This window comes from Aquarana catesbeiana, linkage group LG05 (genome assembly GCF_042186555.1).
Source record: "Aquarana catesbeiana isolate 2022-GZ linkage group LG05, ASM4218655v1, whole genome shotgun sequence".
In the NCBI taxonomy this organism is placed as follows: Eukaryota; Metazoa; Chordata; class Amphibia; order Anura; family Ranidae; genus Aquarana; species Aquarana catesbeiana.
In genome coordinates, this window is record NC_133328.1 from 567143828 (window position 1) to 567171103 (window position 27276).

The 27276-nt window shown below is 43.7% G+C and overlaps 1 protein-coding gene across 1 annotated transcript in view; it reads right to left on the reverse strand.

Moving 5' to 3' along the window:
• Positions 1-27276, reverse strand: part of CDH17 (cadherin 17) — a 236317-nt gene that overhangs the window by 75649 nt on the left and 133392 nt on the right. The window contains exon 8 of the mRNA XM_073631971.1: positions 21273-21404. Coding sequence (XP_073488072.1) covers positions 21273-21404 — 132 coding nt within the window. The remainder of the gene's footprint in view (positions 1-21272; positions 21405-27276) is intronic.

The window sequence follows — 27276 nt, forward strand, 5'->3', positions numbered from 1 at the left end:
TACTCTGCTAGTTAGTTCTGCTCAGTGTGTTGAGCTGCTGCCATTCTGGTCTATAGCTTCCCCTGTATCCAGGAGACTTGAGAGGTTTTTGGATAGTAGGTGTGAAGCTATGCAGATGGCAGCATGAATATTGATACAGCCCCAGCCTATCCCAGAGAGGCAGGCTCTGAAGGGACCAGTGGTCTACACCCAAACAACATTCTGCCAAACCAGGGAGACCTGTATCTCCACTCTTCAAGACACCCAGCTAGCCAAAGTTGGGCAGCAGCAGCGTCTGACAGCAGACACCACCACAATCAATCAGATGGCTGTGATGAGAATCGAGGAGAACCACCAAATCCAGAGGCTAGAGTCTGCAAGCTCCTCAGGTGTGGAGGTGCCGGGGATTATTGATGTGGGGGTCACCCAGGTTTCAGTGCATCTACAGGTCCATTAAAGAGGGGATAGCAGACTGGGGGTCAGTGGCCAGCACAGACTGGGACTGTGAGGCAGAGGAGGAATAGGGCCCTGGGCATCAGAACCAGAGGAAAATGAGAGGAAGCAGATTGCCCAGCTGAGGTACTTGGGTTTAGCAAGGCCTACACAGCTAATGGGAAACAAAGCTAATAAACGGTCTGGAGGATATTAGTTATGAGGAAAGGTTGCAAGCACTGACCTTATTCTCTCTGGCGAAGAGACGCTTGAGAGGGGATATGATCTCAATATACAAATACCATACTGATGACCCCACAATAAGGATAAAACTTTTTCGCAGAAGGGAGTTTAACAAGACTCGTGGCCGCTCATTAAAATTAGAAGAAAAGAGGTTTGACCTTAAACTACGTAGAGGGTTCTTTACTGTAAGAGTGGCAAGGATGTGGAATTCCCTTCCACAAGCGCTGGTCTCAGCGGGGGGGGGCATTGATAGTTTCAAGAAACTATATTAGATAAGCACCTGAACGACCGCAACATACAGGGATATGCAATGTAATACTGACATATAATCACACACATGGACTTGATGGAATTGTGTCTTTTTTCAACCTCACCTACTATGTAACTATGTACACAGAAAGTAGGTCAGACCCATCCCCACCCCGTACTGCGGCCCGTCTCAGGCGCAAAAAGAAGCCTTCAGTCACATGATCAAAAAGGCAAAAAGCCAGTATGTTCCACCAGGAAGAGGAGACTGGGATAAGTTGCCTCAGTTTTCCAGTTTCCAGAGCATAGTCCAAAAGCCAGTAGCTCTGAAGTATGGGTGTGACTTTCCATATGTCCCACGGAAAGTCCTGGAGGAGGTTGAGGCAAAAAGGGACTCTTGATGTGAAGAAGAGATTTTGAACTGTTTGGACACGTACATGAACAGAACTCGCCCTCTCCTGTGGCAAAAATTCAGTCCATCAAGAAGAATTGGAGCCTGGGGAGGTCTGGTTGCATGAACAAAGTAGTCATCACCAAGGCTGGATGCCGGGACCAGGGGTGTTCCAGTAATATCTAGGGACTGGATAGTAAAATGGTCCAGATCTCACATTCAGACTTCTTTTTTTTTTTTTAACATAAAGTTTATTTATTTATCACAAACAAACTAAACACAGATCAAGTTACATTAGCTCAAGACAGATATTGTACAATGATTGTCGATATCAAATCAAGACAGTAGGTACAGTGCAGAAAATATAGTACAACCGTATAGCTAAGGGCAAAAGTAGAGTTATAAAACTTCTAACCCAAGTCACTGTAGAAGTCCACGTGAGGGGGGAGGGGGGGGGGGTTGGGGGGTTTGGGGGGTTTGGGGAAGGCCCGGGTAGGGAGGCCCAGCAGGGAGGCCCAGCAGGGGTCCCCCAAGCTTAGCTATACGTTAACCGTGTATTGGGGAAGCCTTGTCCGGGGCAGAATTACCTAAGTCGGGGATAATTGGACAGCTAAAAGCGTAAGCTATAGTACTAAGTTTATCTATGGAATAGTCAGGTGTTTGGCCTCCACCCAATCCGCCCATACTCTATCAAACTTTTTTGGGCAGTTCCTTCCCATATATGTTAATTTATAGAGGGGCAGGGCTGCATTGATGAGAGAGAGCCATAGTTGTTTAGTAGGTGGTTGAGGCTGATTCCAGTTAAGGAGAATCGCCTTTCTGGCATACATCGCAGTGTAAAAAACAAATAATTTTTTCCTTCTGGGGGCCTCCAGAGAGCCACACATGCCTAGCAGGAGGGGAAGAGGACTGTAGGGGACCCTGATTCTGCCCATCGAGTTGATATCGTCCAGGACTAACTTCCAAAAAACCACTATCCGTGGACATGACCACACAGTATGATAAAAATCTGCATCGTCTGAGCCACATCTGGGACAGGTGGCTGTTCTATCTGTATAAATTTTTGCGAGCCGCGATGGGGAGTAATAGGCCGGTGTAGAAATTTTAATTGGCTAAATCTATCTTTAGAGGAGATGGTCAGTGTTAGGTATTGCTGCACCCCCTCCTCCCAGTCATCTTCGGTCAAGTCAGGTATGTCATGCTGCCAGGTTGTTAGCAATTGCGAGACTCTAGACGTGTCCAGAAGGGCAAGTTTATTATAAATAAGCGAGAGTAGTTTAGTGCCTTCAGGTGCACGAAGTTCAGTTTCCAAATCTGACATCTGTAGAGTTATCGGGTTGGGAAACTGGGAGCGAAATGCATGTCTCAACTGTAGAAATCTAAAAAACATCCGGTTCGGGAGGCCTTTTCTACTTTTCAGATCATCGAACGTTATTAGCTGTCCCTGCGATACAATATCACCAAGGGCAACTATTCCGTATCTAGCCCATATGACAGGATCTGGGATCGATCGAAAATGACTCAACCGCGGGTTACCCCAAAGTGGTGTCACAGGGGACCACGCATTTTGTGTCCCCAGTTTCGCGTTCACCGTATCCCACACCTTAATGGTCGTTTTCATGGGCACAGATATTTTGGGATTGGAGCGGGGCCCTCTATGTATGAGATTTCGTAGTTCCGAGTAGGAACCAAGTAACGCGGCCTCCACATCGGATGCTGGATTAGAGGGCTCCTCCGCGAGCCACCACTTTAATGTCACCAGGACTGCTGCCCAATAGTATTTTAGGAAACATGGGAGTGCTAGGCCACCCATCGTAACCGGTAGTTGTAATGTTGTTTTTGCGATTCTAGGGGCCTTTCCATTCCATACGAAGGAGATGACCAAACTGTCCAACTTGGTAAAGAAGGAGAGAGGTATGGGTACAGGAGTTTCTGAATAAATAGGTGAATTTGGGCAGGATGGACATCTTAACTAAATTTACGCGGCCCACTGGACTAAGGGGAAGAGTTTTCCATGACGAGAATTGGTGGGTCACTCGAGACAACACCGGGGTCAGATTCAGACCAATGAACTGCAGAAGGTCTCTATGTATCTCTACGCCAAGGTATCTGAACTGTGATACCCGGCGAAGTTGTGCATCCAAATGCAAAGGAGCAACCCCAGAGTGCAATGGGAACAATACTGATTTTCCCCAGTTAATACGTATTCCTGAGTACCGCCCACACCTATCTATAACCTGAAGTGCTTGTGTCAGTGATTGTCCGTCGTCTTTAAGATATAACAAGGTGTCATCCGCGTACAATGACACCTTTTCCTGTATTGGGCCTATAGTAATACCCTGTATTTGTGGGGTGGACCTGATAAGGATAGCCATGGGCTCTATCGCCAGCGCAAAGAGCCCCGGGGATAACGGGCATCCTTGTCTCGTTCCCCTACGAAGGGGAAAAGACTGAGAGAGGACCGCTCCAGTTCGTACCCTGGCCGTCGGGGATCTGTACACTGCCTCAACCCAGGAGATGAAGACGGGACCAAATCCGAATCTGCGGAGGACCTCCCATAGATATTTCCATTCCACAGAATCAAAAGCTTTTTCTGCATCCAGGGAGGCCACTACCGCTTGGTCAACGTCTCCAATCCCCGAGGCCAAGACCGCATACAGTCTCCGGAGGTTAATGTCTGTGCCCTTGCCCGGCATGAACCCCAATTGATCTTCATGCACTAATGACAGTATTACCTCATTAAGACATCTGGCAAGTATTTTAGTTAAGATTTTTGCGTCAGAATTCAACAGGGAGATGGGCCTATAGGATGAACACAGTTGGGGATCTTTCCCTGATTTGGGCACTACGACTATTATCGCTTGTGCCATAGAAGGGGGGAGGGTTCCCTCCCTTAGCGTCTTAACCAACATATTGTGTATTCTTGGAGCCATTTCCTCAGTATATTGCTAATAGAACTCAGGAGGGAATCCATCCGCCCCAGGAGTCTTACCCGGTTGTAGAGAGCCCAAGGCTAATTGGACCTCTTCTATTGTGATTGGGCTATCCAGTGATTGTCTGTCCTCCGTGGTCAGAGTAGGGAATTCCACTTCATCTAAGAACCCAGATAGCTCTTCTTCAAAGTATCCTGCTCTTGATGAGTACAGATTGGAGTAGAATTCCATAAAGCATGTGTTTATATCTGCTGGGTCTGTCTTTATTGTTCCGTCAGTCGCCGCAATTCTCGCTATAGTGGGGGTCATGGATTGTTCTTTGGCAAGCCAGGCTAACAGTCTCCCGTCTTCTCCCCCTGTTCAAATATTTTTTGTGATTGAACTAACTGTCTTTTATTGACTTTGGCCACTCTAAGAAGCAGAACCTCCCTGTATGCTGCTTTCATGTCCTGTCCTGTGATGGGGTTAGCCGTGAGGGCAAAGTCAGATTCCAGAGTCTGAGCCTTGGCCTCTGCCTCCTCAAGTGTAATCTGGTTATTTTTACGTTCCGTAGCTATAGAAGACATATAGCATCCTCTGATATAGGCCTTAAATGCATCCCAGTCATTCCCCGGTGAAGTTGAGTCAGCATTTATCAACCAGTATTGTCTAATCAAGGCCATCTCAAACTCTATAGTCGGGTGTTTTATCCAAAATCTAGATAGACGCCATATTCTGTCAGCAGGGGGTGTTGTCGCCTGTATAACACAGAACATTGGCGAATGATCCGATATTCCTCTGGGGAGGATCTTGATCTCTCTAATCTTAGGCAAAAAATTGCCACTGGCATAGATGAGATCAATGTGGGAGAGCGTATTGTGTGAAAGGGAGCAGCATGTGTATGAGCGTTCATTAGGGTATTTCCATCTCCACACGTTCTCAAACCCAAAGATACCTGCCCATCTGGATAAGGAAGAGTCCGTGGCTGGGTCGGGGGTGAGTCTATCGCGGGACGGATCCGGCGCTATATTGAAATCCCCTGCCAGAAGGACATTATCCGTGAGATATTGAGCTAGAAGGGGAATAAGGTTATGGATTAGGGATATGTCAGCCGGGGGTGGTAAGTAAATGCCCACCAGTACCATCTCAACCGTATCAATAATTGCATGAATTAGTACGTACCTACCCCCAGGGTCCCACATTCAGACTTCTATTGATGAACCAGAGAACAAAGAACACTTCTGTTTCAGGGGGCAATCCCCCCTAATCCCTAGGAAAAAACCCTCTCCCTTTCCTTCATATCCTTGCAAAATATGAAAGGGCGTTTAAGGGGATCCATGTGAGTGCTTAGGAGAAAAGACTTCTGTTATGAGGACTTCCCCAATCAAGATATCCGGGAATACAATCTGGAGGGGATAAACCCCTTGTTCAGCATGGACACTTTGCGAAGATCTGTTCAGCATGGACACTTTAGAAGATTTGTATTCTGTAAAGGGCTGAGATTTTGCCCAGTACATTGAGTGACTTCCCTTTCCTTCCAAACAGGGAAGGATTCCCTGGTGAGCTTTTTTTTTTTTTTTTTTTTTTTTTTTTTTTTTTTTTTTTAATGGGGCCAGGGACTTTGGTGTCTGAACCAGCAGATTCTTCTAAAAGACTCTAAGTGTTACAGCTATTCTATGTTAGATAGTTAGAAGGTTAGTTAGGATGTTATGTTTTTGCAGACATCCTGGAAGTCTTTGTGGAAGATTCCTCCAGGAACAACGCGTTTTCTTTTTGCTCAACATGGTTCGAATTGAAATATCATCATTGAGGCAATGACATTTCAGTGCTGTAAGCTGAAATGTCTTTATTTACTTGCCATAACTCTGTTTTCTTCTAGGTGAAGACTGTTGAAAGTGACCACAGCGTTTCATCTGTTGTGTTGTCTATGTATTTGTATAGATGGCGTCAGGGTTAGTTAGGAATACTTTGGCACCTGACCTCTCCACTCATTTTTGGTAGGGGGTGCCTTGTAAATGTTTAAGTGTATATTTTGTAGACATTTCGGTATGACTACAAATTTGGACAGATTTTTTAGGTATTCTGAGATTTGGATGTATCCGAATCCCCAAATAAAATAGAAACGAATAGTAATGAATTTAGTTGAAATCCATTAAAATTTGTTTAGTTTATTTGTTTTCTATGAATTCCAACGTTTCAGAACGATTAGAATTTGGATCGGTCAAAAACCGATCAACCGATTAAAATTCTGTGTGAAGAATAGCTGGTTGCTAAAGTGGCGTTCCAGCCGTTTCTGTGTTTATTAAAAGACAGCAGCTACAAAAAGTGTAGCTGCTGACTTTTAATAAACACACACTCACCTGTCCCATGATCCAGCGATGCGCCCTCCCGAAGCCTCAGTTCAATCCCCCGCCTCTCCCCGACACCACTAGTGTGGGCAACTGGCTGTAACAGCTTTCGGCTTCACAGCTGGGTGCGCACTGCGCATCCTGAATGGCAGGGCAATCTTCTGGGACCTGTGAAGTGTCCCAGAAGATTGCAGGGAAGGAGGGGGAGAGGAGAACTTCAGCTGGAGGCGGCTAGGCGGCAAGAGCGGAAGTGGGAGCTGGGTACCTGTCAAAACCAGGTACCCCCCCCAAAAAAATAAAATTACGTGCCAAATGTGGCATGTCAGGGGGTCAGGAGTCCTTAAAGCGGAAGTTCCACTTTTGGGTGGAACTCCACTTTAAGAAAGGGACCAGGAAGCTTAACAATCATGACTCATCTGTCAGCTGGCTTCCCCACTGAAAGATGAATGTAAAGTAAAGAATGCTGGCATTGCCCGGCAACAGCAATGGCATGGGGTCCCCCCCAAAATCCATACCAGACCCATATCCGGGCATGCAGCCCGGCAGGTCAGGAAAGGGGGGAGGGACAAGCAAGCGACCCCTCCTCCTGAACCATACCAGGCCACATGTCCTCAAAATAGGGAGGTGGGTGCTTGGGGCCAAAGCACTTTGTCCCCATGTTGATGGGGACAAGGGCATCATCCCCACAACCGTGACTGGTGGTTGTGGGGGTCTGCAGGCGGGGGGCTTATTGGAATATGGAAGCCCCCTTTAACAAGGGGGCGCCTAGATCCCTGCCGCCCCCCCCCCATGTGACTGATTATCGGGTACATAGTACCCTTACCCATTCACCAAAAAAATGTCAAAATGTAATAAAAATAACAGACAAATTTTTAACAATTCCTTTATTAAAAAATAAAAAAATAGTGTCCCTCACTCTAAATCTATCGACGATCACGCTGCCTGCCATCACTTGGTGGCCCCGCCCCTTCTGATGTCACAGGCCAAGTATGCACCAGTCCGTGACATCAGAAGGGAGCGGTTCCACCGGGTGATGTAGACAGGTGGCCCCGCCTCTTACCTATATAAGGAATGTCAAAGCGCAGAGCAGGCATTCGGCAGGAGGCCATCCCAGGAGGTGGAGCGTTTATTTATTTATTTATTTATTTATTTTTTTTTTTTCATTTTCAGGTCGGCGGGCAGCGTGATTGATGATGGATTTACATCAAAGGACACTATTTTTTAATAAAGGAATTGTCAAAAACTCCCCCCTTCAATTTTTTTAAAAAAAGGTGTGGGGTCCCCTCCAAAATCTATACCAGACCCTTATCCTGGCATGCAGCCAGACAGGTCAGTAAGGGGGGGGGGATGAGCGAGCGCCCCCCCTTCCTTAACCATACTAGGCCACATGCCTAGTATAGTACCCGCATAGTACCCATTCACCAAAAAAATGTCAAGAAGTAATAAAAACACAAGACAAGTTTTTGACAATTCTTTTGTTAAAAAATTAAAAAATAGAGCAGAGCAGGCACTTGGCGTGAGGCCGTCCCAGCAGACGGAGCATTTTTTTTTTTTGATTTTTCGGGTTGGCAGGCGGCGTGATTGACAATGGACTTACATAGAATTCTACAATTTTTTATTTTTTAATAAAGGAATTGTTTTTATTACCTTTTGACAGTTTTTTGTGAATGGGTAGGGGTACTATGTACCTGATATTCATTCATATGTGGAGGGGATATAGATATTGGGGCCCGATTGTGGAGATGAGACCCTTGTCACCATCAACATGGGCATGTGAGGGCATGTAGCCTGGTATGGTTCAGGAGGAGGAGGGGGCGATCGCTCGCCCCCCCCCTTTCCTGATCTACCAGGATGCATGCCCGGATAATGGTCTGTTATGGATTTTTGGGGGGGTGCTTTTTAATTTTGGCGTGGGGTTCCCCTTAAACTCTATATCAGACCTGAAGTAGGGGGGGTCTCTTGGGGGTTTTTTTTTTTTTAACGTTTTTCTATTGCAGGGCAATGCCGGCATTCTTTTCTTTACATTCATCTGTCAGCGGGGAAGCCCACTGACAGATGAGTCATGGTTGTTAAGGATGTGGGCAGCTGGCTTCCCGGCCCCCTGCTTAACAACCAGCTGTTATTCACACAGAATTTGAATCTGTTGATCGTTTTTCGACCGGTCCGAATTCTAATCGTTCTGAAAAGTTGGAATTCGTTAGAAAATCAATAAACTAAAACTAATTTTAACGAAAACAAAACTAAACGAAGTCCATAACAAAACTAAATTAGTAACATAACGAATCTATCCGAAACCCATTTTTTTCTGTTCTGCACATGTCTAATATTGTGTTGTGTACAGAGAGTCTTTATTTTTCTACTGCCTCTCAAAAGTTTTCATACCCCTTGAAATTTTCCACAAAGCGTAAATTTATTTTTAAATGTAATTTTTTTTTTTTTTTTTTAAGTTTTTTTATTTGCCAAAAAATTATACATCTTATGAGCAAAATATAATAGACAAAGATATACATGTTACAGTCCAGAATGTGTTCAGAAGCAGATCCTGCATACAAATAAAGAAATATTATATGTATTATGCTGCGTTTGTCATTACTCGTTAAATCATTGGCTGTTTTCTTTGAAACTCAAGACTAACTGAACTTAGTCCAAGCAATATTATAGAACAAAAACTGTGCACTATTCAAATAAAAGCAACCAGAAGGAATTATCCCTCATAAAAGTAAAAAAACAAACAAAACTTTTTGTGCCGTGTGCTGCCGTGATTCAACTCCCCACTAGATCTTTTAATTATTATCCATTGATTCTCTAGTATCCTACGGAATTACTGGGTGGATTGTAGCGTGCTTTCAGAGTTAATCCATCTTCCCCATACTTTATTAAATTTTTTATTTGATCCTCTAGACTCATATGTCATTTTATACCTGGTGATATTGGCATTAACCAAACCTTTCCAGGCATTCAATGTAAGATAGTCTCTTCTGACCCAATGAAGTGCAATTAGTTTCCTTACATAGTAAAACAGTAGTCTTAGTAGTGTTCTCATGTTATTACTCATAACTTCATCTTCTATGATCCCTAAAAGGCCCAGCAGAGGGCTGCATATGTTTGGTATATCTAAAGTATCAGCAATAAATTGAGTCACCTGAGACCATAATGGTCTAACTCTGTCACATTCCCATACCATATGTATAAAAGAGCCCTCTTCCCTCAAGCATTTATGACAAATAGGGTCCGCCTTCTTTCCCATTTTATAGAGTCTCAAAGGGGTATAGTACATTTCATGTAAGTACCGTAGCTGTATTAATTTGTCTCTAGCAGATATAACTGTGGGTAAGTATGATGCCAGAACATTTTCCCATTGACCATCTGTAATTTCTGGTATGATCTCCACCCATTTTCCTTTAAGTTTAATTTCTCTAGGATTCTCCTTTGCCAGAAGTGTATTGTAGTATGTAGAAATTCGTTTAGTGTGATCTTGAGTAGCCAGTAGTCTTTCTATCGTAGAGTTTTCCAGTGTCACCGGTCCAACCTCAAATTGAACATAAGCAGCATGTCTCAATCTGGTAAATTGGTATTCCCAGGTCTCCGGAACATTCAGTTCTCTTCGCAGCTGCGAGAAGGTTTTCAGTTCCCCATTGATATACAATTGGTGCAAGTATGTGAGCCCATATTTAGACCATCTAAATCCGTCTTATAAATTAAAGAATTCTTTCAGGTTGGGGTTGAACCACAACGGCGCATTAGGGGATAAATGAAGGAGGTTATCTTTTATATGTTTCATACAAATCTCCAATACCTTTTTGGCAGATTTTAGTATCTCTTTGCCCCCTTCGGTGGGGACTTCTCCCCTGAAAAAAAAGTTCAGTAAGGTTTCATATGTCACCGTTGCTGCTTCAACTGCAACTGCAGCATTATTTAATTGTGGGAACATTCTCCAATGAATAAATACTAATTGGGATGCTAAATAGTATAGTCTTAGGTCAGGTATTGCCAGACCACCTCTGTGAATAGGTAACTGTAATACCTCAAGAGAGACTCTTGCTGCTTTATTGCCCCATAAAAAAGATGTTAATAGGGAGTTTATGTGTTTGAAAATTCTTTTTGGGATATATATTGGGGCGTTAGAAAGGATGTACAAAAATTTCGGGAGGAAGATCATTTTAAATATGCTAGCCCTGCCATAGAGTGTAAGTGGAAGGTCCTTCCATTTCTGTATTCTATCACTAAATGCTCTGATTATAGGCCATAAATTGTCTTCGATGAATGAGTCTACAGGTAATTGGACCACTACTCCCAGGTATTTAAACTTCTCTACAATAGCCAGGGGGCACTGGGTTGGAAGTGTTAAGTCCGGCTGTGGGTCTAGCGGAAAGAGGACTGATTTGGTCCAGTTGATCCTGAAGCCAGAGAAATTCCCGAATTCCCGGATCAACGAGACTGCCGTGGCCAACGACTGCTCTGGATCTCTCAAGTATAGGAGCATGTCGTCAGCATATAACGACACACGTTCTTCCAGATCTCCAACCAAAAACCCCTGTAGCGTGACATTAGTTCTAAGTGTAGCCGCCAGTGGCTCTATGGCCAAAGCAAACAGAAGAGGAGACAGGGGGCAGCCCTGCCTCGTTCCCCTATAGATCTTGAAAGGAGCAGAAATAGAGCCATTCACTCTAATACTTGCTCGGGGGTCATTATACAAAAGTCTAATCCATGAAATAAATTTTGGTCCAAAACCCAGCTTACCTAAAAGCAAAAATAAATAGTTCCACTCTACAGAGTCGAACGCCTTTTTGGTGTCTAAAGATGCCACAACTATTTTTCCTTTATTAGCATGAGGCGTCTGGAGGTTAACAACATATAGTCTACGTAGGTTCATTTGAGTGGAACGCCCGGGTATAAATCCAGTTTGATCTGAATTAATTAGTTTAAGGATCACCGACCTCAACCTACCGGCCAAAATCTTGGCCAGTATCTTGACGTCGGTGTTTATCAAAGATATTGGCCTGTATGACTCACATTCCTGTAGATCCTTTCCTGGTTTAGGTAACACTATTATTAATGCTTCCTTCATAGATTCTGGTAATATGCCTTCCTTTTCTGCAGCTATAAAGACTTTTTGCAGTGTTGGCACTATCTGCTCTTTATGTAACTGGTACCACTCAGCTGGAAATCCATCCAAGCCAGGTGATTTACCCGGCCTGAAGGATGAGATTGCGCCACCAATCTCCTCCAGGGATATCGGCTGTTCCAAAAGTTCTCTATCTTCCTGGGGTAGAGATGGGAGTATTAAATTGTCAATATACCTTTCCAGTTCCTGATTAGTGTGCTGGGTTTGTGTCTGGTAGAGATTCTCGTAAAAATTTAGAAAAGCGTTTAGAATCTCTTGGGGCTCCTCAACTACCTCACCATTTAGTTTCTTAATCTTGCCTATTGAGACTGGTGCGTAAAGCGGGCTTGCCAAAAAGGATAATAGGCGTCCACTTTTAACACCAAACTCAAAAAATGATCTAGCCTGCCGTAGTTGTGTTTTTCCAGTGTGCTCAGTTAATAGCAAGGTATACTGCCGTGTTTTTTCCTGCCAAAGTCGATATCTACCTGGAGATGAATCAAGAATATATTCTTTTTCAGCTTCCGAGGCATTAATTTCTGCATCTTTCATATCTGAGTTAAGTGCTTTGGTGAAACTTCTTGTTTCCGATGCAAAAACTCCTCTCATAGTTGCCTTAAAGGCATCCCATTGAATAGCTAGTGTTGTTTCCCTCCCATTCTCCTTCCAGTAGTGCCCAATACTCTCCTTGCATTTTATTGTAACATAATCCTCCTGTAGCCATTTTGTATTCATCCGCCATTGTCTCCTTCCCCGTGGAGCCCTCAAATCTAGAGTGACCTCCAAAGGGGAATGGTCTGAGATAGCTCTAGGGAGATATCTGACAGCGGTTATGTAAGGAAGGCCATCTATAGATGACAGCGCCAGGTCTATTCTGGAGATTGTCTTATGGGTCTCAGAATGACATGAGAACTCCCTAACTCCAGGATTCCTCTCTCTCCAAACATCAGTGAGTGAATAACTCTCCAACCAGGAAGATAAATTATGTCTGGACCCGAAAACATTCCCATGCCTGTCCAGAGCTCCATCCGACACTGCATTAAAATCACCTAAGAATAATAATGGGCCTTGAGCAATCAATATAGCTTCTTTAATAATTTTGTCTAGTATTGGTAAGGAGAATGGGGGTGGAATGTAAACACATACCAATGTAATAAATACATTATACATTCGACATACCATGATAGCATATCTGGCATTCGGATCTAGTTTGACTTGCAAGATTTGCGCTGCTGCATTTTTGGTGACTAGAATAGCTACACCCCTAGAATACGTTGAGTATTCAGCATGCAAAACTCTCATCACGTTCTGTTTTTTTAGTGCCATAACCTTAGATCCCTGCAAGTGCGTCTCCTGCAATATTATGATATGAGGTTTGTAGCGTTTTATGAAGTCAAAGATGAGAAATCTCTTAATCTTAGAGTTCATACCACGCACATTCCATGACAGCAACTTTATCTTACCCTCCATTTACATGTATAAAGGAACAGTTGCAGGGTAGCAAAGAATAACTGTTAGTCAGTCTCATTCCTATTGGACAGATCCCCTGTGAGGAGAGAACAAAACACATCAGCAGCACACAGCACAAACCAAGGTTAAACAGTAACATGAACCCCTTCCCCCCTCCCTGCACACACACCCAACTTGTTGTGTGCCTGTCTCCCATAACAAAAAAAAGGCAGAAGAATTAAAGTGACCTCAGGGGGTCACAGTTCTCTGAGAAGAACAAAGTCCTCTTATATTCAACCAACAACAAAAGAAAAAAAAATGTTTCTTTCTCTCTTCTCCTTACCGCCCCCTCTCTCCTTTCCTTGAAAGAGGAAAAAAATAGAAAAGGAGACCAAAAACAACAGCAAAAAAAAAAAAAAAAAAGGGGAAAAAGAAAAATCCTGATACAGTCCAACCAGGGGGTATCTCCGTATTTGGTAGCAATGGGAGGTGATATGATTGAATAGAGGAAAGGAGAAAAAAAAAAGTTATATCAATAAAAAAATATATAACTGCTCAGGATATGAGCCAAAACCTCTGTGCTCTCTTCTCTCCTCTTCCTTTCCCTCCAATAGTTCTTGTTTCTTCTCACTCTGATATCAGGAACAGTTCACGTAAGTGATGTTATACCTTGTATGCTACATCTGGCAGGACACTATGCCATGGTATTGTAGTGCCAAAGATTATCCTAAACATGGATACCTCTTCATCCTAGCATAGGAAGTCCTGCAATAATCATCTTGTGTATTTTGAATCATCTCCTTACACAGTTACCGGTGTTCGATTGGGCTGCGACGTCCTCTGGAATCCAGCCATCTCGAGGCCTCCGTGGGGTTATTAAAGAACGAGACTTTCCCCCCATCTACTACTCTTAGTTTCGCCGGGTACAGCATGCTGTAGGGAAGTTGTAAGTCTTGGAGTCTCTTTTTTACATGAATGAAGCTAGCTCTCTGTTTTTGTGTGGCCGCAGAAAAGTCGGGATAGATGGATATACGGTTCCCATTATATTGCAATTCACCTCCAGTGCGTGCTGCTCTGAGTATGCTTTCACGGTCTCTGAAGTGTAATATGCGTGCAATCATAGGGCGCGGATGTGCTCCAGGAGGAGATGGTTTGGAAGGAAGCCTGTGTGCCCTTTCTATAGCAAATAATCTGGAAAAAGTAGTGTCAGCCATATTATCTTTAAGCCAAAGTTCCAGAAGATCTTCCGGCTGTGTTCCCTCAGCTTTTTCAGGGAAACCTACAAAGCGGACATTGTTCCTCCTTTGTCTGTCTTCCATGTCTCCCAGCTTATCTGTGTGCGCATTTATTTTTTTATGTAGATATTGTACTTTACCCTCCATAGGCCGCACCACATCCTCCATGTCACTGATTCTTTGCTCAGCTTCAGAGGCCCTTTCTCTAATGGTCTGCACATCCTGCTTCAAAAAGGACATTTCTGCCCTCATCCCATCAATATGCTCCGTCAAAGTAGTTTGGCATGTGTAAATGGCCTCCATAATTTGCTTTAAAGAGGGTTCCTCCGCATTAACTGCTGATTCTGTGGCTATATCATCACAGGGGAGTCTATCCAGGGATAATCCTCTTTTTCTACCCGGAGATCTGCATGGCAGCGGGCTTACCTTCTCAGGCTGTGAGGATGTCTTGTCAGCTCCGCTCCGCTGTGTGCTGCTGGGGCCTTGTTCCACCGCCTCGTGTGCGCCGCCATCTTGGCTTCCCCAGGCATAGCGGGACAGATGCTCAGCGGCCGGTTCCATAGAAGCCGGCCCATATTTAACCATACCCAGGTGATCTGTAGGGTCCGGAGAGTAAGGGGGTGCCGGTATCTTACAGGATCCGTGTCTCTGACACTCAGGATTAAGGCAGAATGTTGCATCCCGGCCGGAGCTCCTGTAAAGAGCTGCTCACATGTCCGCTGCTAGCTCCGCCCCTTTAAATGTAATTTTAATTGGATTTTATGTGATAGACCAACACAAACTGGCACATAATTGTGAGGTGGAAGGAAAATGATAAATGGTTTTCAACATTTTTTACAAATATCTGAAAAGTTTGGCGTGCATTTGTATTCAGCCCCCTTTACTCTGATACCCCTAACTAAAATCTAATGGAACCAATTGCCTTCAGAGGTCACCTAATTAGGAAATAGAGTCCAGCTGTATGTAGTTTTAATCTCAGTATAAATACAGCTGTTCTGTGAAGCCCTCAGAGGTTTGTTAGAGAACCCTGGTGAACAAACAGCATCATAAAGGCCAAGGAACACATCAGACAGGTCAGGGATGAAGTTGTGGGGAAGTTTAAAGCAGGGTTTAGTTATAAAAAAAAATATATCCCAAGCTTTGAACATCTCAGAGCACTGTTCAATCCATCTGAAAATGGAAAGAGTATGGCACAGCTACAAACTTACCAAGACATGGCCCTGCTGTCTACCTAAACTGTCAGACCAGGCAAGGAGAGCATTAATCAGAGAAGCAGCAAAAGGGTCCATGGTAACTCTGGAGGAGTTGCAAAGATCCACAGCTCAGTTGGGAGAATCTGTCCATAGAATAACTATTAGTCGTGCACTCCACAAATCTGGCCTTTATAGAAGAGTGGCAATAAGAAAGCCATTGTTGAAAGAAGCCATAAGAAGTCCCATTTGCAGTTTGCTAGAAGCCATGTGGGGGACACAGCAAACATGTGGAAAAAGGGGGGTTGGGTCAGATAAGACCAAAATGTAACTTTTTGGCCTAAAAGCAAAACGCTGTGTGTGGTGGAAAACACTACACATCACCCAGGGGCGGATCCAGGGGGGGGGGCAATGGGGCAATTGCCCCCTCCGAGAAATGCAGTTGAGTGTCACTGTGAGAGAGCCCCCGGGCGGCTCCGTGAGAGAGAGAGCCGCTGGGCGGCTCCGTGAGTAAAAGAGCCACCGGGCGGCTCCGTGAGAGAGAGAGCCGCTGGGCGGCTCCGTGAGTAAAAGAGCCACCGGGCAGCTCCGTGAGAGAGAGAGCCGCTGGGCGGCTCCGTGAGTAAAAGAGCCGCCAGGCGGCTCCGTGAGTAAAAGAGCCGCCGGGCGGCTCCGTGAGAGAGAGAGCCGCTGGGCTACTCTGTGAGTAAAAGAGCCGCTGGGCGGCTCTGTGAGTAAAAGAGCCGCCAGGCGGCTCCATAGGTGACAGAGCCACCACTGACATGTGTTTGTGAGCGGCTGCTGGCCAATCAGGGAGCAGGCGGGTGGGGGAGCAGAGAGATGACATCATCTCTCACCGCCTGCCCTGCATCCCTGCAGTTCCCCCCACCATGCAGGCAGCTGCGGCAGCAGAGAGATTACATCATCTCTCTGCTGCCTGTCTCTGGGACACAAGAGACCACCTTAGCAGGTGGCAAGTGACAATCTGCATCTGGTGACAGGCGACATGGCAAGTAACAATCTGCAACATGTGGCAGGCGACGTGGCAAGTGACAATCTGCATCTGGTGACAGGTGACGTGGCAAGTGACAATCCGCAACATGTGGCAGGCGACGTGGCAAGTGACATGGCAAGTGACAATCCGCAACGTGGTAAGTGACAATCCGCAACATGTGGCAGGCGACGTGGCAAGTGACAATCCGCAACATGTGGCAGGCGAAGTGGCAAGTGACAATATGCATCTGGTGACAGGTGACGTGGCAAGTGACACACTCGGGGCTCCCACTGATTCTGCATTATGGTGAGTTAAACTATTTAATTTTTTATAACAATGTAATAATAGTAATAATGCGCTTCAATCATCCTGACACCATAACAACCATGGTGCCGTGATGATTGCAGCGCCAACACCAGCCATTTCCCCGATAGATGTACCCCAAAAAAATATATTTTCTGGCAGTGCCCCTCCCGAGACTAGACTCTGGATCCGCCCCTGACATCACCATGAACACATCATCCCCACCATAAAACATGGTGGCGGCAGCATCATGTTGTGGGGATGCTTTTCTTCAGCTGGGACAGGGAAGCTGGTCAAAGTTGATGGGAAAATGGATGGAGCCAAATACAGGGCAATATTAGAAGAAAACCTGTTATGCCGTGTACACACGACCGGTTTTGCCGTCGGAATATACTCTGAAGGTTTCTCCGACGGAATTCCATTCAAGCGGTGTTGCCTACACACGGTCAACCCAAAGTCCGACCAGAGTCCGACCGTCCAGAACGCGGTGACGTACAACACTTACAACGGGACTAGAAAAAGGAAGTTCAATAGCCAGTAGCCAATAGCTTCCATCTCGTACTTCACAGCATGCGTCGTTTTTGGTCCGTCGGAACAGCATACAGACGATCGGTTTTCCCAATAGGAATTGTTTCCGTCGGAAATAATTAGAACATGTTCCATTTCCAGGTCCGTCAGAATTTTCAAAAAAAGAAGTCCGATGAGGCCTACACACAATCAGAATAGACGATGAAAAGCTTCCGTCTGACTTTTTCTGTTGGACATTCCGCTCGTGTGTACAGGGCATTAGAGTCTGCAAAAGACTTGAGGCTGGGGCGGAGGTTCACCTTCCAGCAAAACAATGACCCTAAACGTGCAGCCAGAGCTACAATGGAATGGTTTAGATCAAAGCATATTCATGTGTTAGAATGGCCTAGTCAAAGTCCATACTTAAATCTAATTGAGAATCTGTAGCAAGACTTGAAAGTCAGCTGTAGGTCTGTTAAACGGGACACCGGCTGGTGTCCTGAAGAGCTCTACTGGTTCTACTACTACTTAAAGCAGAAAGGAAGATGAAGTCCTCAGTGTACATAGTTCTTATCCTGGAGTATTCGACCTCTATCCTCATCCCTATTCAAGTTCTCCAAAAAAGAAAAACATCCCCTAGACTCGTTTTTGGAGAAGAGTGAATGAGCCTGTTGTGTGCCTGGCCGCGGGGCTGAAGTTTGGAAGACCTGGACAAGTAATTCCTACATCTCCTACAGGAGTAACGATATCACATGCAGCCCTTATTATCAAGGTGATACATTTCTATTGGTATGCTGCAATATTATATTTTTTTCTTGGTTCAGATATCATTTAGCATTCTTTACAAATTGAACCAGGGATCAGTCATGGTTGTAAAGAGTCATTTGACCACGGCAAGAACCATGATCTTTTTGTATGGACAATGTTTGCTGTTTTGGACATACTGTATATATTATGAAGCCTTCTGATTAAATGGTGTGTATATTTCCACCTTTCTATGCTGAATGAATAAGTTGGGTTAAATTGAGTAGTATATCTTGTATATTTACTGTATATGTTGACATCCCTTACACTCTTTGTTCATAGCATTATGATAATTACTAAAAAACAGACGCAGAAGCATTATATAGGAGATCTTCTGATATTCCATGTTTAGAATTCAGACAAAATGATAGGAACTGTTTTAACTACAATGGAGTCAAATGAACAAGGTCAAATACACTATCTTATGCAGATACTGAGGAAGACTAATTTATTGCTTTTTCTTCACCGATGACTCATCTTGACCTCACCCATAAGTACATTTTGCTCTTTCTCTAGTTTCAGTTTCAATCATATTTTTTGAATGCTTATACTATGCATTCTTTGGTTACTATATTACAATGAAGGTACTGATTTAACGGGTCAAGCAGATATTATCTAATAGGTTCACAGGAAGATAAGAAAAGCCTCAAGGCATAGGGTTGCGTAACTTTACAATTCTTTAATCACAAAAAAAAAATACATGGTTCTGATGTTTTAAAACCATTTTATATATACATACAGTATGTCGTATTTTATAATTGTCTGCTTTAGTTGTTTAATTACTTTTCTAAAGATAGGGTTTACCTATCTTTAAACTTAAGCTGGCCATAGATGAATCAAATCTTGGCCGGTTAAGCAGGGACCGGCCAAGATTCAATCTATCTATGGGTGAGCTAACTGTACCCAATTCGATCTACCGTTTGATTTGGGTACAACCAGCATGTCGGATTTTTAGAATGTGATTATTGTCAGTGGCTATAGCAGCTAGCAGTAATCACTGTGTTCTCTTGGCAGGGACGGTTTTCCGTACCCCCCTGCCTCCCTGCTGGGAGAACACAATAGCTCCACGGGAGGGATTTCCCCATCAACACTGTGTTGATAGCGGAATTGAGCAATTTTCTTTCCTGCAACCCATTATTGCAGAAAAGGAAATCGCATAATCTATGGCCTGTTTTAAATGTAGGGCGCTGGTGTATGAAGATGAAGGTCCTAGAAGAAAAGCTGCATGGGCTTCATGTAACAAAAAATTTCTTATTTGAGAAAAAATGTCAGTATTAAACTCTAGCCAAGGAGTCTTGCTCAGGGTTTAGCTATGCTTTAACAGTTGTAATAAATATATAAAAGTAGAACTATAGGCAAAACTTTTTTTTCATTTTGGATAGAGCAAAGGATGGTTAAAATCCCTGTCAGATTTTTTTTTTTTCCCCATCTGTGTCCCATTGCGGAAATTTCCCTTCACTTCCTGTCCCAATTCCAAACAGGAAGTGAGAGGAAAACCCTGTAAATCAAGGGAATTTCTTGGGGCCCCACATTTCACCAGAACTAGTATCCCCATTGGAAGATTTCCCCTCTATTACTTTTCTGGAGACAAATTTCTTTTCCTTTTACGTTCAATGATAATGGTAAACAGGACAGATAGAGGGGAGTGAATCTCCTTAACGGGGGCACAGGCTGCAATAAAAACTGATAGGTGTTCTAATCCCTCTCCACTCTACACCCAAAACTAAAAAAAAAAGTTTTGCCTTTAGTTATACTTTAAGTATTATATATGTAGCGGGCACCTACTTTTAGGTAGGTGACCTTTCTTGCTAGCTTCCTATGTCAGGTAAATTTAGGCAGGCTTGTGCTATTACAGCAGACCTGTTGTTGTCAATTTCCATTTGAGTGACAGGTAGTTTATGTGATAGTCTGGACCAATCATTGATTTGCTTGGTAATGTCCAGGACTCTGGTATAAAAGCGGGGTCCCATGGTGTCCGGGGGAGTTCGAGTCCAGTCCTGCTCTGAGGAGCGAGAGAGCCAGCCTGGTTCCCGGAGGGGGAGGTGGAGGTTTTTCCCCTCCGGGGAGCCAACGGAGCTTCACCTTTGCGAGAAGGGTGAAGAACCGGTCCTCATAGAGAAACAGACGACATCTTACAGCATGTAGTCGCTGATGTCGTTGGCCGCCCCTGCAGGGAGGGGAGCAGGCCACAAAGGAGAAAAGGAACTAAGAATCATTGTGGGAGAAGTAGAGACAAGCGGAAGGAAACTGGGTGATCGATCGCTTAGGAGCGACACACGGGCTATTGATCAAGTGAGTGAAAAGCCCAAAGGAGAGGTAATGTCCAGAGGCTTAGGGATGTTGGTACATAAGTCAGCAAGACAGGTGGTTGTGGCCTGTGACTTTGGGTTCAGCATTGCCCCGGGATTCCAATCAGTCAAGCGGGAAAGGCAATTCAGAATGACTATCTTTAGCTCAACTTGGAAGTACCATGCGGGTGGGAAGTAGTGGTAAAAAGGTAGCGGTGAAGCTGCGAACACATACATAGAGATACAGACTGTTCTTAAAAGTTCTGCAGATAAAGACGTTATTCAGAGTGACTCTTTATTGTTTATTCTCTATCAAAAATCTACTTCCATCTTCCCTGATAAAGTAATCATCCAGTTTTGAATCGCTATCACCCACAATGTTATGAGTCTTTGCAAGTGAAGCAAAGGAAAGATCAGAAATCAACCAAAGAGCATCTCAAAGAAAGTCCTTCTCCCATTCCAGTTTATGTTGATGAATAAAGCACTAAGAAAAAGCATTAAGGACTGTGACTTTTAAATCTATGGGCTGCGAGGGTTGTGTGGTAAATGTGAATTACGGATATAACAAATATTCAGCCGCTCCTTCGGGGGTAAGCGCTACATATACTTTATTACTTTATATGTAAACATATTTATTGCCATGTGGTTCTTATCTTGCCCCTCTTCCTGAATCTGCCAAAAAATTGGTAAAACTGATACAGTCTATCTGATGTACCCTCAGCATTCTAGCCAGTAAAAAAATTAAAAAGTTAAATTATCACAAAAAAAAGTAGTTTGTTGCTGATATTGCAAACGCCTATTTCAATCCTTATTTTTCCTTTACACATGCATTGTCTATATGTATTACCTGTTCCCGCTCCTCTCTGTCCAGAGGCTCTGTTACATTAATATCTCCATTCTGATCGATGACAAAGGGGAACCTTAAATATTTCTCTCTCTGGTGTAATTCGTATATGACATTGTCATCATTCCATCGTACCTATAAGAAAAGAACCGGTCAGCCAAATTTATTGTGCTTCATTCTGGAATATAGCTGTAATGGTAACTGGTCTCTCTCAATGTCAGATCCTTCCAGTATACTCTATGTAAAGTTTATAATAGACCACTGTGTGACATATTTACTCACTTTGTGTCTAATAATGCTCTCTGACGAATATACAGGTAATTCAGGAAAGCACCAAAATATTGAATATGTGATGTCTAAGGATGAAGGGGCTAAAAACTGTTCTCAGAAAATGAAAAAACAGAATCAGCATTTAGTCATCTTTGGCTCTTGAAACTCAAAATGTCTGCTTACTTTTTCCATTGCATAGATTACTGTACAAACTTGGAGCTTGCATACCAAAACATTGCTTTAACCCTGGATGTCACCATACTGGTTTCATAACTTGTCATAAGCTGCACCTCACATAGCGAATGCCCTGTGTGTCATAGGCTTTCATAGTGGCAGTTGCGGTGCAGGACTTTGACACATGGTGCTGCTCTTATCTATACAGAAATGTAATAAGGAAAATTTTAAAGCAGACCAAAGTGCAAGCTATCCTTGTAATTCTAATATTGTTCAATTACTATGGATTCAGCTGAAAGCAACACAGAATCCCCTGTGAGGCATCTGAGAATGTATTTTCAGTGAGGATGAACTTTTTCTTAACTCCATCGATGACAAGAATATAAATTCTCTGGATCCCTACTAGAGCTGCACGATTCTGGTTAAAATGAGAATCACAACTGTTTTTGCTTAGAATAAAGATCGCGATTCTCTAATGATTCTCGCAGCGTAACATCATCTTTCACATTATACAAAAAAATTTGGCTAACTTTACTGTTTCGTTTTTTTTTTTTTAATTCATTGAAGTGTATTTTTTCCCAAAAAATTGCGTTTGAAAGACCACTGCGCAAATACAGTGTGACATAAAATATTGCAACAATCGCCATTTTATTCCCTAGGGTCTCTGCTAAAAAACTATATATAATGTTTGGGGGTTCCAAGTAATTTTCTAGCAAAAAATACTGATTTTTAACTTTGTAAGAAACAAATGTCAGAAAAAGGTTTAGTCTTTAAAGTGGATGTAAACCCACTCTCATAATTTCTAAAGGACTGTCATCGTGGTGATCTATAAGGCTATACATGCCTCCTGCATGTATCCTTACCCATCAAATGTCTCCCCTCTGTATGTTATGAGACTAGAAAAATTGCATATTCTGTGGGTGGGTCTGTTGTCTGGAGCACGGTGGGTGGAGTTGTGATGTCAGTAGAATCCCCGCCCACCTCTACACTCCCCTTGTCAACATGCATTTTCTCCTGTGTATTTCTTACACCTGAACCTCTGCTATGATAACTAACATCCAGTCAAAACCCAGAAAAGTCACCACATGACTTCAGCATGCCCAATCATGCTGAGGTGTGGAGCAGCCAATCCTGGGAGAGCTGGAGAAGGAAGGAGGAGGGGATCTGAAGTACACAGAATGTCACACTTGTGCATGAGTTATGTAAATCACCTGTCACTCACAGCAAGGGGAAGAACTAACTCCTATTTATTTGTCTGTCTGTTTTTTATCTCACTGAAAAAAGATAAGAGGACTGCTCAGTGCTGGATTAACTCTTCGTGGCAAGACTGGGCACAGATGACATGAAATCCTATACTGTACAAGGTGCAAGCCTTAATTTTAATTTTTTTGGGGGGGTTTACAGCCACTTTAAGTGGTTAAATTTCCTTCATTTACACACAGAAGTTCATCCCTTTGATCTAAAAAGGAAATGTTACAATGTTTATACTTATCTACCAGCTCAGACAATGTTGTGATAAACTTGGCAGACTGCCCGTTTTTTTTTCTTTTGACAGCTGAGTGAGCAGAGAACTCTCTACACTTGTTACATGAATGAATCGGGAAATTCTGCATAGAGATCGTGAGAGGGGTTGAATCAAGATCACGATTTTTTAACGATTAATCGTGCAGCTCTAATTCCAACTGATAAAAGCTGGAAGCTGGAAATCACACCTAAACTAATTTATTCTGCTGCCCATCATCACTTAGTTTGTAAGAAAATGTTGAGGTATGACCATTCTAACAATGAAAAATTCCTTTCCCAAAGGAGATCTCCAGACATAATATATATATTTTTTTAATTTTCAGTATACAGGAAGAATTAATGCAGTATTAAACCCAAAAGCAAAATTGTATTCTATTTCAGTTTATCAATCCTTAGATGTGGAGGCTGCATTACTTTCCTTTTTAGGCTTTTTTCCTTTATTTGCACCTGTTGATCCAGCCAGTAAATCTGTTATTTTTAACTTCCTTTAACAGACCAAGCTGTCCAGCAATAGTGGTGGTTAGAGGGTTGAGGCAAACATTTTACACTCAAAGAGGTGCTTACAATGATTAGCTTTTATATTTTTATAAAACATCTATCACAAAGGAACAAAAACAGTTTCTGTTACTGCAAAAAAAGTGTTAGCTGCTGCCCAGAGGTGTCTCTGTTGCTCTACTAGTGGAGCGGAAACAGTCGAAGACAGGAAGTGTTACTGGCTGGATCACTAGGTGAAAATAAAGAAAAAACAGCCTAAAAAAGCCACCACAATTTAGCCCTGGTTCACATTGAGCTGCGGGAATGTAGCTGAACTCACACGATTTCACTCCCGCATGTCAGTCCCGATTTCGGCTGTGATTTCAGAGACATCTGTGAGGACTTCTGCACAAATTTCAATGGAAATCGCAAAAAGCAGTACAGAAACTACTTTTTGAAATCGGTGCGGCGCCACATATGCAGCGTTGCATCGATTAGGACGGTGCCATTGCCGGTAATTGCCGCAATTTGACATGTCAAATCGCATGTCAAAATGCACCATTGTGAACCAGGGCTCAAGGATTGTTATTCTGCAATATAATATCTTGTGTTTGGTTTTAATACTGCTTTAAAAGAGAAGAGTTTTTTTTTTTTTCTTTTAGATTCATACTTACCTAGGTGGATGCAGCATCAGTCCGATGCTGCATCTGTCCCACGGCACCTCTAACGCTGAGAACTGAGTGATCGAACACCGGCGATGGCTCGGTTCTTACAGCTCCTCGAGCAGAGAGCTGGTGACTGTCAGTTACAGCTCTCTGCTCTGCCCCCTCCATGCTCACTGGAGCGATAGGCTGTGGAGGGGGCGGAGCGGCAGGCTCAGGCTCTGGTGGCAGGCTGAGCCGGTTGTCGGTCTAGGGACCTGGAGGATCCCGACTCCGTGGCCGTGATGATGCAGAGCCTGGACTGACTGCTGTGTTGTCAGCAGACAGCGGACTTCAGCCCGCTCTCTGCTGAAAACAGGTCACAGGTGTGCAGAACGAACTGCACTCCTGTGATCCACAGAAGTGCAGCTAAACAAGCTTTGGCTGTACTTCTCCTTTAAGTCTGATGTGGTGTACTTTATTTAATATTTACGGTTCCATGTATGGCAGGAAGTATAGCTCTCACTTTACTTCTAGCCCACTAGAGCTGTGGCTCTCATACTCAGAAGCCACGGTGTTGTTTGCCCCCCCCCCCCCTTTTCTTGCCCATTCACAGAACACTCTGTATTTTGTAAATTGTTCACAGAATACAAAGCATAAGGGGAGAGAAGGGGCAGACATATGTCAGTACAGCGTCTGTGTATGAGAGCGTATAAGAGCTACAACTATCATATTTGGTGTGACTGAAAGTGTAAATATTAAAGACTGTACAGCTTTCCATAAAGTGTTTTACACCTCATCAGACTTTTTCATGCTGCAGATTAAAAAATAATGCTTGGAGTTCCTTAAAGTAAACTTGTTAAAATAAAAATATGCCACTTTCTTCTGAAAAAATTGTCAGAGAGGTAGACCTGGTACAAGCAGGCATTAAAATGAAGTCAGATTTCCTTGATCTGAATCAATAACTCAAAGCAAGGTAGCCGGATAACTAGGATTTTCAACAATGGCAGTTTTTGCCCCCTTCGCTACAGGTTTACTTTTAAGCTAACCCAAGGATTAGATGGCAAATAAACTCGATTAGTGATGCCAAACTTTTGCTTGCTTAAGAAGACATGTTATTGCCTATGGAGGGGAGATAATAATTAAATATTCCCTGTTTTCGTCTTGTGTTGGAGGAATCAACAGCAGCAGTGGCGGCGCGTCCATTAAGGGCGCACGGACGCCACCCCCTCTTTCCAGCCACTCGCCTCTGTGTATCATGGATAGATTCATGCATTGCATGAATCTATCCATGGCCGCTGTAGCCAACCCCTATTCAGGCATCCATCCCCGTTTTGGACGCCGGGCGCCTGAATTCCAGAGGCGGGGGTGTTTCTTGAAGCACCTGATTAGAACCATATGCTTTGCGCTCGCAGTTCACCCAGGTGTGTTAGAAAAGCGAATGGATATTCGCTTTCCTAACACTGAACCAACTCTCAGCTAATCAGGTGCGTGGGTCTGTTACCTGTCACCTGATTGGCTAAAAGGACAGGCGCTGCAAGGTTCCCACCGCTCGCGCCGTCGTCACCCACTACCTGACCCGCCCCTGAGACAGGATAAGTGCCGGGAAGATGGCGAGTGGGCATGGGGGGGTCACAGTTGCACTATTTGATGGGCACAGTGGAAGCGTTTTGATGTGGCACTATTTGATGGACACAGTGGTAGCATTTGATGGGGCACAGTGGCAGCGTTGGGTACAGTGGCAGCGTTTGGGTACAGTGGCTGCGTTTGATGGGCACAGTGGCTTCGTTTGATGGGCACAGTGGCTGCATTTGATGGGCGCAGTGGCTGCATTTGATGGGCGCAGTGGCTGCGTTTTATAGCACAGTGGCTGAGTTTGATGGGCACAGTGGCTGAGTTTGATGGGCACAGAATTTTTCAGTTTGTTTGCGCCCCCCCAAAAAATTTTGAGCACCAGCCACCACTGAACAGCAGTCAGCAAAAACACTTAATAAACCCAATCAAATAAATTCTGGGTAGACACAGATTTAGGCAGAATGGGGTCTTAGATGAGATAGCAGCTTAGCCTTCCTATCCCATTGATTGACATTAATAAAGACTGCAATAGGCACAGAAACGCCACCTTATTTGCATTGTCTGTCCTGGTAAGGTCCCATCAGACACTAACTCCCTACATGTGCATATCCCCTTGTGAAATGACAGATACTGTAGGCGCACAGCTTTGACCACTTGTACTATCCCTCTGGTCTACTGCCAGAGCATGAAAGTTGTAGCTGGGGCCCCTGGACATACTGTAAGCCTAGAACTAAGCTCCTACCTAAGTTGCATTGTGAATAATCTAAACCTTTTCCATAGAACATTTAGCTGGGAGTATCTGCAAACATGTGATCATCAGACAAAATGGGACATGGGGGGAGGCTTGTTCTTTTTTTTTTTTATATATTATTATAGGTTTCTTATTTAGATGTCCTTTTCTCATCTGCTTACTTTTAAGGTACCGATGAAAATTGGTTCGTTACCTGATTCAGGCCATTCTTTTGCGTTTGTCATAATTTTTATTAAAAAATATTTTTTTATATACAGAAATACACAGGACATGACATATTACAATAAATACATACAAACTAGGGCTGGGGAAATTAAAGATTAATTCCTCGATTAATCGTTAATTTTTTTGATCGATCAAAATTCTTTTGATTGGTACTCACCTCTCCGCCGCCTTCCGGGTCTTCACGGAGTTCCGTCGGAGATCCGGTGATGTCACGGACATCGACGTCACCGGATTCCTCCCCCTTCCCCAAGTGCCTTTGTCTGCTAACAAAGGGAAGGGGGGAGGAGTCCGGTGACGTCAATGTCCGTAACCTCACCGGACAGTCTGGACAGTGATGGTAAATATTGATGTGGTTAACTGGGATCATTCAGTG